Source organism: Polyodon spathula, chromosome 13 (assembly GCF_017654505.1).
Source record: "Polyodon spathula isolate WHYD16114869_AA chromosome 13, ASM1765450v1, whole genome shotgun sequence".
In the NCBI taxonomy this organism is placed as follows: Eukaryota; Metazoa; Chordata; class Actinopteri; order Acipenseriformes; family Polyodontidae; genus Polyodon; species Polyodon spathula.
Genome location: NC_054546.1, coordinates 32,064,606 through 32,077,616, shown reverse-complemented (window position 1 = coordinate 32,077,616; position 13,011 = coordinate 32,064,606). Strand labels below are relative to the sequence as shown.

General features: G+C 38.4%; 1 protein-coding gene across 1 annotated transcript in view; it reads right to left on the bottom strand.

The window, feature by feature from the left end:
* Positions 1 to 5,131: 5,131 nt before the first annotated feature.
* LOC121325858 (Wilms tumor protein 1-interacting protein homolog) overlaps positions 5,132 to 13,011 on the bottom strand; it is a 32,306-nt gene continuing 24,426 nt past the window's right edge. Inside the window, exons 5-8 of the mRNA XM_041268947.1 lie at positions 12,002 to 12,132; positions 11,466 to 11,517; positions 10,044 to 10,112; positions 5,132 to 6,976 (exon numbers count right to left, since the gene is read on the bottom strand). Of these exons, the coding sequence (XP_041124881.1) occupies positions 6,824 to 6,976; positions 10,044 to 10,112; positions 11,466 to 11,517; positions 12,002 to 12,132 (405 nt within the window). The 3' untranslated portion in view covers positions 5,132 to 6,823. The remainder of the gene's footprint in view (positions 6,977 to 10,043; positions 10,113 to 11,465; positions 11,518 to 12,001; positions 12,133 to 13,011) is intronic.

The window sequence follows — 13,011 nt, the reverse complement described above, 5'->3', positions numbered from 1 at the left end:
TCAACTTTCATCAAAAATCATTAACAAACACCACATAGCTATTATATTTATAATAACCTGAGGAAATACACCATTAAATAACCTTTTGTGAATCTCTGTAATACTAAAATAATGAGCACGTATATTAACATATATAAATATGCACACACACACACACACTCACCTTATTCCTTTAGTGAAGCCACTGGCAAACCCAAGAATCGATGGAGTAAAAACACAAAGACAGAGGGTTTGTGATGCACAATGCAATAATAAAGTTATTCCACATAAGCAGCGGATAATGTGTTAAAAAACCAAGCGCCTAACCGTGGCAAAATAATTAATCACTTAGTGAACACAAAATAAATAACACATTATGAGGAAAGAATAAGCGTTTAGAAGGATGAAAATGGATGAAAAATAATTCTTTTACTTTTGATAAATGTATCAAGCACCCAGTTAATAAAAAAAATGAACTGACTCAGTAAATGAAATTGTCAGAGTGAACCTGAATTCGCAAATGCTTTGCATTAAAAGTGCAAAAATAAAAGATGACATCATTTGTCACAGATTGAGGAGAATGTAGACAGGACGCATGGGGATCAGTTTTGCAGGAAATTGCTTTTACAAATATCACAGAAAAAAAAAACAAAAAACAAAAAAAAACCCAAAAGAATTAAAAAAATATTACTCACTGAAATAATGACAATTTGTCCCACTTTACAATCCAGCAGCAGCTTCTTATCAAAAACAGGCACATTTGAAAGGACGTCATTAAATGCTGCTGCTGCATTTTCTATTCAGTGAACACTATGACAATTTCTAAATGATGAATATATTGTCTTCAAGACATAATCAAATGTGTTGCTTCATGAAGCCATATGTTACAAATGTAATGTATATAAATATATTTTCTTTCTGTGTGTCAATGCATTCGTTTCAGTCATTATTTCTGTATGTTTAACGTTGCATATGTGAAGAGAAAAATACGTGTCTGTCTTCCTGAAATGAATATTCTATATGTATGCTTGCAAGCAAAGTGCCTAAATAAGGGTTAGGACTAGAAACCCATGTAGTGTTTTTACATTTTTTGATATGTTGTGGGTTCTTAATCTTTCCATTTTACTTTTCAGAAATAGTTTATGCACAATGATATACTTAAAGTTAAGTAGCAGTTTAAAGTATACTGGTATTATAAAGCTATGAAAACTGTGAAGAATCATCTATATACAATAGATATTTTAATTATTAAGTACCTATTTCACATATAGTTCATATCCTTGCCTACGTTAGTTGTTTTACAAACCTATATAGCCTCTCTGTTCATTTTTGAAGTGGACACCTTTTGATATTTGAACTGATATAGTGTATATAAACTGTATTTTTAAGTAAAAGGAGTCCAGTATGTATGTAAAACTAGTGTATTAGGGGGTTGTGCAATCGCTCAGATGGCAATAGGTCAGAGGGCAATAGCTCAGAGGGCAATCAGTCAGAGGCCAATCACTCAGCGGGCAATCGCTCAGTGGGCAATCGGCCCAGACACCTAGTGGGTTGTGCATGGTGCACACTTTGTTTAAGTTGTCGGTTTGGTCTTGCTGGCCATTACTAGTTAATACATAGACCCAGGGGTAACGTTGTTTTGCTTACAGTAAATGCCCAATCATCACACAGGGTGGGGTAGCAATATTAAGTCTCAGAGGGACAACAATTAAGGAAAGTCTACATGCGTGCCAGCGTCTTGTTACAGTAAATAATAATAATACCAGCATTGATGTGGGTCTGATCGCATTCTTGGGAAAGTTTACTTATCTACTTATCAACCGTGAAAGGAATGTGGAAAAATACCTACTGGTTAAAGAAGATTGTAAAAAAATAAATTCTGGGAGATGTTCAGCTATCACAGGGACTTTCAGCAATAAGTTAATCAAACATTGTAAAGCACACAGTATCACATATGTATAGTGAAAAACTGTCCAACAGTGGATTAGGGCAAAGGTTGAGGGTAATATTGTCCTGATTTTCCACTGTCCGAAATGAATCCTTCAAAGACAGCTTTAACCCATTCAGCTTCCACCCACCGGTGTGGAACTCCTGCACAAGGCAATTCAGGTCTTGAGGCTTGTATTTCTCCACAGCCTATATTCTATATTCACTATATCCTCTAAGTCTATATTTTTGGAGTGGAGATATTGCTGAAAGATGTTGCTGTTTTTATTACAGCTTTTGTGGTTTTAGTGTCTTTTTCATTCCAAATTTGTTGAATGGCAAGATGCTTCCAAAATATTTTTACATACCGTTGCTATATTGTTTCTGTGATTATGCACTTCTGTGAAGGACTTCTGAGGTCCACAAATCCGTCAATCTGTCATATCACAATGTTTCATCTAATTACAAAACAGATTTTATTAAACCAAGGTTTAATGACGGGCTATAATGGCACCATTGGCAGGCAGGATGGCACTATTACAATGTGCCAACCAAGCACCTATTATCAGTAGTCTATCTCCACTGGGATAAGCCACCCATTTTGAATCAAAAAGTACACCTTTTAAGTTAACTACAAAACCTCTTTATTGAAAAAAGCAGATTATATCATCTAAGGTTAAATGACACTTCTGACTTTTAACACATTAAATAACTTTACATTTTTCATCTGTAGATAAATAAATCTACCCCCCCCCCCCCCCCCCTCAAACTACACACAGGGCGCGCTGAACACAGACACACTTTTTTTTTTCTGACAATACAGTTATAAAACTAACATTTTTGTACAGGAAAACTAGTTACATGATATACAAAATGGGCATCAAAATATTCTGTATATATATGTTCCTCTATCTTGGAATGCATATGGAATTTGTGCTTAATGGACAACTCTCTTTCTGAACCATTTTTAATGCTTTTTTTCAGTCCTTCCACTTGACTGTACAGAGGTATTGTGTGTATTTTTAATTCAATGTAAATATTGGCCTTTCATGATGGAACCCCTTTCCTCCTCGAAACATTGACAACTATAAAATCTCCTGTTAACAGGAGAACAACTGCTGAAGCCTTTTTAAAAAAAATAAAAATAAGCATTTTCAGAATACAGTAAAACCTCTAAACTACTGGAGACCAGGGTGGGTTTGTAAAAATCATATATGGAAAATACAATTACTGTACAATTGTTAATGTGATATTCGCAGTCAATGGCAAATAATTACAAGACCCTGTGCATTGAAATACACTGGATATGCTATAGATCAGGCATCATATCGTTGCTAATATTGTTCTCTATCTATTTCGCTCAGGTGTGAAATGTCTTTATTTGAAGCAATTATTTTGACAGTGAACTAGGTGTGACTAACCAGTTTTAACAGAGCACATCTTAAATCAGCATTATATTTGATAGGGCCTATGATGCCTATCTTATGGGAAACCCTGTACAACCTACAGTATCGTTCTGAGATGAGCTGGTTAACATATTTTCTCTTGGTAACTGGACAGTGAAACATTGGCCAATATGTCTGGATAATCATGGTTTTACTTTATTGTAAAAACGATTTGAATATATTATAAATGCCTGTTACACACTGTCAATCTCTTTCTGTATCTCCTCATTCTTAGAGCCATGTTTACATGTTTTTTTGTCACTTGTGGTAGAACGAAATCTGAGGCACCTATTAAACCCGAAGTTCAGGGAATCTGTGTATGCAAATATCTCTGTGCAAAGACGGAATGAAATATTTGCTAATGGAATGTTAAGAATGCACAGCCTGTACTGCACTACAGTTTTGGTAATCTGTTACCCTAAATATGGGTTTATTACTAACATTGACCATAAAAGTACAGACTAGCAAAGCTTTTTTTGTGCAAATGCTTAGAATAATGGTTTTCAAACTTTACGTTATTGGCATCTAAGATTCACCATCGCCAATTTGCAAACTGCTGCCTATAGTCCATACAGTGCCACCAAAATCAGGATACCAGAGGTTTTATTATGCAGAAGACTAGAATGATTTTTCTTTGCAGGTTTTGTAAGGTTGCGAAAAGTCTTGACTTGATATTTCAAAAACATTTTATGATCAAATAACCTGGAAATACCCAAATGAAAGAGAAAGTATTTCAGTCTTACGACTTTGGATCCCATGTAGTTTTCAGGACTGAAACACTATAGCTTTCCATGGCGTGTCGTTTCATTTTGAAACTGCACTGTTCCTGTCCTTCAGCAGTTTGTATACTTAACTTATCTTTTTAAATCATTCCAAAAATGCAGAGAGCAAAAACAAACCTGTTCAGGGTTGTAACCACATCGAGCAGTTGTTTTCAAGTTCTACTGTAGGTTAAAAAGCACGGGTTTGTGTTTCTGCAGCCTGAAAGTACATAGAGCTAACCCTAGGTCTCACATTCTGTGTTTTAAAAAGACTAACATATTACGGTATGATGAACTAAAATTCAGCCAACGTTCCTTTAAAACTTCAGTGCTACACTTTGACCACCTTGCTGTATTCTACTTCAAGAGATCACTTGAAGGATCTCGGATATCGTGAGGTTCTGGCAAAACTCCAGAAGCAACACGGAAGGACCAATCACTGTTTTTCAACGATTTCAACGTTTTTACGTTCCTTCGTATGACTTGTAAAATGCAGGGACACAGCGAACAGTGAAGTGCAGCACTGAAATAGCCAGAAGGAGTAATCAGTAAAGTGTAATTCTTTAATTCAAAAATCAAATGCACGTTCAGAATGTATGCAGTTTTTATATAAGATTTACTGGCATTGTTTTGTTAGTTCCATATACAAGATTTGAATGAACTCTTAAAGGGTACATAAGTACCTTTTTTATTTTATTGGAGTTTATGTTCCTATGTGTTGCTACAACTGTTTATTTAAGGTGTGAGTATCGTTTTATTTATTTATTTATTTATACATTTTGACCACTTTTTTAAACTTTTAAATTGCATTCCCTGCATCAAGATGGTTTTCTATGTACCCGCATAGACCTCTCAGAACTACATTTCCCATCATCCTCCTGCTCACTGGTAAATCCATCTCGGTTACAAATGTGAGCAGGAGGATCATGGGAAATGCAGTTCTGAGAGGTCTGTGCTGGTACATGGGAAGCCATCTCGGAGGCAGAGAATGCAATTTAAAAGTTTAAAAAAGTGGTCAAAATGTAAAAAAATAATAATAATAATAATAAAATATAACACCATAAAATAAAAAGATCCTTATGTACCCTTTAAGACCTGAAGACACATTGGGCTGGCCTCTTACCGAAGGTAACATGAGATCAGAGCCCAGAGAGTATCAGTGAAAGCAGACGTATTTGTTTAGTTGTTAACTGGCTGTAACTAGAAGATGCTGATAAGGAGGAAGGGGGGAACAATGTGCCTTTGAAACAGCAGTGCATCTGATTTCACTGAACGATTATGGAGTTGGTACAGCCATCACTCTCAGAACACACAAAAACTCTTTGAAAACAGTATGTAAAGACTAAACACGTTTAACCCTGTAATGCCCATGTTTGTATCACATATGATACAATGCTTAGCCACCCCTCTATATTGTTATTTTTTTAAATTCAGCCTCATAAGTCAGAATTTTTCATACGTAGGATATTATATTGCAAGACAGGGGAAAAAAATGGTTTTGTACAGAAACGGTATATAGTTACATAGATAAAGCTGCTGTTCTCATTTAAAAAATGCTAAGGCATTGCAGAGTTAAAAGGCGACCCCCCCAATGAGACGGGATCTAGTGATCACAAAGTGCAAGTTCTGTTAGACATTTCAGTGGTCCACAAAGGAATACATCTCTATATCCCCTACACCCTCGTCGTACAGTAGTTTTAAGACTCCTATTGTCATATCTACTGCTAGTTAATCAGTACATTCAGCCTCTGACTCTAGTAGATAACGAATAGCAACATGATAAAATAACTGTCTTTCTAGCTATGCAAGATCTATGTATTCCTCACCTCTCTGCCCAATAAAATTATAGGTCTCCGTGAAAGTTCTGCCCAATATAAAAACAACTGTACGTACAATCTATGTATATCTAATAGTTGTTATATCATTAAAACATTGCCAGTGAATCTTGTAGGTCACAAATGCTATTGTTTGCTAAAGATGTGGTAACTGCAATTAATACAAAAGACTGTTATAACAACATACAAGCAACTGCAAATAAAAAGAAAATCATGGCCCCACATGTAATGGATAAAAAAAAAAAAAACAGCAAAAAACATTATTGGGTTAACAGTGAAATAATGCAAAATTGCATACAACAGTTTCCTTGCATAGCCAATGTGATGTTGCAGTGTTACAGTGTTTTTGCAGGCTGGGAATGACAAGCAGTTTTTACAAGTGTAGAGATTCTGCAACAGTGACTACTTTGAATTGTCAGCGGTTGCTCCAGCAGCTGTCTCTGTGGCTTTCCGAAGCTGTCCATCCGTTTTCGGTTAAACACAAGTGCAGCCTTGCCTCTTGGCTCTCAGGCCTTCAGCGATAAGAAGTCCCACCCCCCCACCCCCTCCGAAGTGTGTCTCTCCTCGAGGCGAGGCCTTGCTGCTTGTGTGTGTCGACAGCTGTAACCTCACACAGTTCAGTCACTTGTGTACTGCAACTACAAGAAAAGGTTTCTGAAGAATGAGACCTCCCCCCAAATGCTGTTTACAAATGAGTTAACACCGAACAGACAGCTGCCAAGTAGTAGCCTAACCAGGGCCGCTATACTCAACATGTGGCTCTTCACGCTGTATTACAAAGTGCTCCAGCCTACAGCAGCCGGGAGGCTGTTCTACATTACACTCCTCTCTCCCGCTCCATCGCTCTTCTGCCGTCTCCTTCAGGGTCTCTGTGGTCTCACAGTTCGGTGACGTGTATAGGGTAGCCAGGGGGAGGGTGGGGCGGCACCTGGATATTGAGGCGGCGGACATGACAGCCATGGCAGAGGAGGTGCCCATCCAGGGGGTAGCAGCGGTGACCCTCCTCATCGTTCAGCTGGAGCCCGCAGTCCTGGAGAGCACAGGAGGAAGAACAAGAGCAGAGGGGGGTTTCAACCTGTCGGGTGCATTCGGACATGCTTTCGCATCATTACTCTCATTCAAGAACTGTACCGCAGCCGGTGACGAGATTGGTTTAACTCTCTTCCTCTTGGCTTGCATGCAATTGTAATTTATTGCCTTGGTACATACAGTTCTGCAGTGTATTTCGATTGCTAGCATACATACTTCAGCTGAATCGCTTAAGAGAACACCACAAGTCAACAGCCAAAGGCCTAACACGCAGAGCTCAAACGATGGCAGACACTCATTGTCACATTCCAGTGTTCAGGAGTAATAACCAAGGCTTGAAAACATGTGTGTTAGTAAACCTGCATTTCCCTCTGTTTAGTTTAAAATATAAATCCATAATCTTGCACTGAACAGCTGATGCATCTTATCATTTATCTCCTGTTTGTTTTCGTATATCATTGCAATCGCATACAGACTGGTTTTGCACAAAGATTGCCTGCACATGTATTTTTCTTTACATGCTTACCAATCCTGCACCGTATATCTGTTCATGTTAAAAAGAATTGCAGCCTCCACAATTCTTCTGACCCAGTACCATCAACTTTTGAGTGGAGTTATCTTTCCTATACCACTAGAGCAGCCTGCAATGTTGAGCGGAGTTATCTTTCCTATATGCCTAGAACAGTCTGCAGGGTTGAGTGGAGTTATCTTTCCTATAAAGACACACTAAGCTGAGCTTTTACAGCAACAGTCCTTTTTGACATAGTTGTCTGTTCACAACCAAGCAAAAAACAATGAAATGCCATCAACATTCAAAGTCTCAATGAATTTTGATATAGATTATTTTTTCTCGAGTAGGGCCGGGCAAAGCTTCTCATTGTTTACTTCCCTTTAAAAGTATAATCAATTACCCCACAGGGTACTCAGATTTGAAACAATCACATTACGAAGTGAAGGCACTGAATCCTTGTGTAATTAACAGGTTTCCTTACTTTTTAATTAAGAATCCATTCAAAAGTAATTACATCATAAAGCCAGGGACAGACAGGCGTGGTGCGGCACCCGTTGCATTTTGTCGCCTATATCTTTGCCATTGCTTTCATATGGTGCTGGACAGATCAGTGCAGGACGATATCGCTATGCGGTGACGCTGAACGTTACCGCGCAAATCGAGTGCAGAGCAATTTTTTTCTGGGTGCCACCCTTGGGGATTAAGCAATCACAGCCAAGTAAAGACAACACGTGCTTGCCAGGAAAAATTATGAATGAATCTGTTGTCTATGGAGGTGTCCAAGCACCCTGAAGTGTTTGATCCCTCCCATATTTCATACAAGGGCAGGCAGGTCCGTATTTTACACATCGCCCCTCATAAGCATCCTTCCTGCCTTTTTTATTATTTCTGTAGTTCACTACTATTTTTTACTAAATAACTGGCAGTAAAAAATATATTTTGTAACACTTTAGTAGTACTACTTGCTGTCAGCAACGTATTTTATGTTTTTATTTCTAAGCTCAGACTCTTAATTTCATACACCTGTATATAGGTGACAGAAAAACAACACTGCAAAACAAACCAGTGTTTTTATTTAGTAGATTATATGGGGGGCATTACAGCTATAGCCAAAAGTTTTGCATCAGAATTAATAATGTTGACATATTGAAATTAGATATCGCTTTGCAGTTTTCCAAAAATTGAAAAATGTGAAACCTAACATGAAATACTGTACTGCTACTGTAGTTTTTGGTAGACATTTTTTTCATATACCATTTTGTAGTTTATTAGATTGCACGATGTTAAGCAAAATATTGAAACTTATGTTCACTGGGTTTTTTTTTTTTTTTTTTTTTTTTTAAATTATGTCTGCATCCTAATATTCTACTAGGTGATGCAAAACTTTCGTCCATATATGTACATTTATATTCGAGTACATAGCCTATGGTGTGGCACTGACAAGTACTGTACCGTGTAGTGCACATCGCTCATGTGTGTCCTGGTGCAGACTAGCGGTACCGCACCGTGAACATGCCCAGCGTCTGTCTCGGGCTTAAGGGGGAGTACAGTTTTTTTGCTCATCTCTATTCCAGCCCCCCTCCACCCTGGAAGCTAAAAAAAGCTGTCTAATCCATTTAAATAAGAGCAGGAAATACGAGTGTTAGATATGGAAACAACTTGAAGTTTTATTTTAATAATAATTTTCCTGTCGTCTCTTCATATTTTTTTTTTTTTTTTTAACTGAACAAGACTTTCCAAAACCCCAGCAGACTGCAGGTGGCTCTTAAACACGTACAAAATGGCTTGACAATTATTCAAAGCACAACCTGACATCTCTAAAGTTCAAGAGAGGTTATAACCAAGGCGGGAAAAATAAGTGATCTTACCCCTCAGCGGTATGCAAACCTTCTCGGGTCCCCAACATTTATTTCACTCTGACACGGGAGAACAAATTCATAATTTTTTTTTTTTTTTAAAGTCTCTCTCTCTCAATGCTGATAGGAACCCTGCATGTATGTTTTGAGGGCTAAAAACAAAATTAACGAGGGCTTCCTCTCAGTATCATGACAGCCTTAAAAAGCCCTTTATCATTGGACATTTCGACTTTATTATCACTTCATGGGTGAACTTCATTTATCAAGACACACCACACAAGCCACATTGGAAAGCATTAAGGGCAAAGGAACATTTTATGAAAAGGATAAGTGACCTTCACTTTGGTCAAAATGAAAATAAATACAGTCCTCCGTAACTTTAAATGCTCAGTCGTAAATCCTAAGGTGACAAACGTCTCAAAGACATTATGTAAGCATATCTGTTTTACAATTGTACCTCAGAAACTGAAGCCAGAAAAACAAGGTACTTGTGAGAAAAAAAAATTGCTCAAGAGAGGTAAGAAAGAGTTATTCAAAGCCTTGGCCATTGTCTTTTAGGTGATTACAGTAACAGTTGTGCTGATAAGAGGTACTGGTGTATATCCGTTGCCTCCTTCACCTTGCAGAGGTTACCTAACAACACCATGACAACAAACCATCAACCTTAATACTAAAATGAGAATCAACAGGGTACTGGTTACCTCACAGTGATAGCATTCCACATGGTAGTCTCTATCCATTGACACCACTCGGATTGTTTCCTCAGAACCCTGCAGTAAAAGATTATAAAGCATTACAACCTTTAACCCTGGTGCAGTTTGGGCAGTATATAACCGCACAATAACAGACAACCAATAACCAGGGGTATGTTTAAGAACCAATAAGACTGCTTGGGGGCACAGAATGTACACATGGTGTAACCAGCAGATAAGTAAACCCCCTGCAGGTTTTCCATACTGAAGGACGTATCAATAAGGTTTGGGGATTTTTTTTTGTTCCATAGCTTGCACGAAACTTTTAAATGTATGTGTCATCTACAGCTCTTTTCTGTATCATTGTACTTGAGACTTTGCAAGGTGACCTGACTTTAAATACCACTGGGAAAACTGCAAAAACTTTGTTTCCTCCATGGATACTTTTTTTTTTCAGTCAGCTTGTCCTATTGTAATATAAACTCATACACAGAAATCTGCTGTTTTTCCATGTTACACTCAGGTTGTCTAGCAAAGTTTAATAGCGCTATGTTTATGTTTATATCAATCATGTCCCTGCTGCCACAAATAATAAACACCTTCCATCATTTAAAAAAAACAAAAACATTTTCTTATGGTTTAAGTCAACTTATAAAAAAAAAATATTGTGTTAGAAATAATCAATGTCTGATTTATTACCATCAATAAAGGTTTGCTGAACCAGAAGAAAGCAATTACTGGTAAATCCACAATTGTGACCACTGATGCAACCAAGTATGCAGGCATGAACAGTGTGTTCCCTAATATAGTCAATCCATGGCGACTTCCCTCAGCTTGGTTTACTCTCTGGGGTTGCCAGGGGCCATGGTTTACTGACAGCCTCTTATCAGGGAATCAGATTCCTCCTGTCCTTCATTGGAGCCATTGATCCAGGGCAGCACAGACTGCTGAAGCCATAGGAGAGAGCCCCCTCATGTCAACAGCATTCCCTTCATTTCCAATGGCAAACAGGGCAGAAGAAAGCAGCCTTTTATTTCAGACCCGATAAGGAGTTTTTCTCCACTGCACTGCCAGCTGGAGGAATGGCCGCACTTACAATGGGGAGAGAGGGCCTGGCTGCCAGAGCCTGCTAGAAATCAAACACACCACGACAGAAGGACCTGCCTCATGTAGCACACACTTTAAATGAGTTGTCTCTCCAGTAACCGTTTAATAGCATCCTGACATTCTTTAATGTATAAAAGCTCATCCATAAACTTCAGAGCGCTCAATCAGAACAGGCAAGTTGAGAAGGCAAACCCCTCAGGGTAAGGCCTTACAGACTTCCACCACCAACTCAAAGGAGTTCAACAATCATTGAGGAACGGTCACATCTCTCTGCAGGATAAATTAAGAAACTGCAAATTGACAAGAAGACAGTGGGAACAGTACCTGTGCAGGCAGGATGGGCTGGTTACACGACGCACACTTGGGTGCGAAAACTCTGGAAAGACAAATAACAGGGAATCACAACCGTGCTTTAACATGTAGCCAACAAAATAATTCCATAAATCTGACCCGTCTTGCACTTGCTATGTAGGTTCTGAATGTGCCTTTTTTGGAAACTTATGTTACAGCAAACATGTATGTCATGCACTTTATGAATGGAATATTATAAATCGCTGAAAAATGAATACAGAACAAATATAATTGTCATTGATAATTTTCATTGATCAGGAAAAAAATGGCATCCTCATGTGAGATCATCATGCATTTGTGTCTTCCATTTGTCCTTATATTTGTAGGTTAGATGAAAGGGTTAAATGTATTAGGAACTAAATGGCAATAAACCTAAGCTTTCCACTAAGTCTTATTACCAGATCCATCTCTGTCACTGCCAAATTGCATCACAAACTGTGTACCCCCAGCTTGAGAAGGGTTTATAATACAAACTCCCATGAGAAAAAAAAAAACCTGTGCTGCCTTACGTGTGATAGTCCTTGACGCAGTAGATGTTGTTCTCCATGTCGACCGTGAAAGGGACCCCGTCTAAGCCCTCGTTACAGACCACACAGCGGAAACAGCCAGGGTGGTAGGCCTTCCCTAGGGCCTGCAGAATCTGGAGAGAGAGCGCAACTCATTAGCAAAGCAACACACACACCCACTTTCATATCCAGCCACCACACTTAACAACACAAGAACGAGAGGAGTTCCTTCGACCCATCAGTGCTCATCCGCTTCCTAGTAGCTGGTTCATCTCGAAACTTTGGCGTGTTGGTTCCGAAAGGATCCCTCTTAAAGAGCTCACTAGGGTTAACTTAGTCACATCCTTTAAAGACTTCAACTCAAGTCCCCCTCTAAATCTTGTAAGCTAAATAAATTCAGTTTCCTCAACCAATCTTTATAGCTCATTTCTTTAAGCCCTGGGATTAGTTTGGTTGCTTTTCGTTGGGCTCTTTCCAAGGTCCTTTTGTTAATGTAGTGACCACAACTGTCTCACCAAGGCATTACACAACCTGAACATAATCTCTCTTGATTTTAACAAAACACTCTGTTAGCCTTTTTAATTGGATCCAATTAAAAAAGGATTACAACACTAAGGTCTGTCTCTGGGCCAGTTCAATTTCTATACCCTCCATTTGGAATTTGAATCGTACATTTTGTAACACTTGCACAAGAGGCTGCCAATTCAGGAGGCTTGTGTTTGCAAATATGGGGATTTGACTCAGTAGCAAGGGCTACTAAACATGTGTGTGACACAAACATGAAATTTGTCCACATGCCAGGATTATCCTTGAACATCATAGAAACTAAAGCCCTAATACTCCCAAGTCTCTCTCTCGCTCTCTCAAATTCCACGAGTACTCTGAACCTAACCTAACCCATTAAGTAACATTGTCCTAATTTTATTTTTTTTTTAATTGTTGGAGCAATTTTACCTGGCAAATGTTAAGCCTAAATGCAATGTATCAATTACATAAATACACCTTGTGTTCTG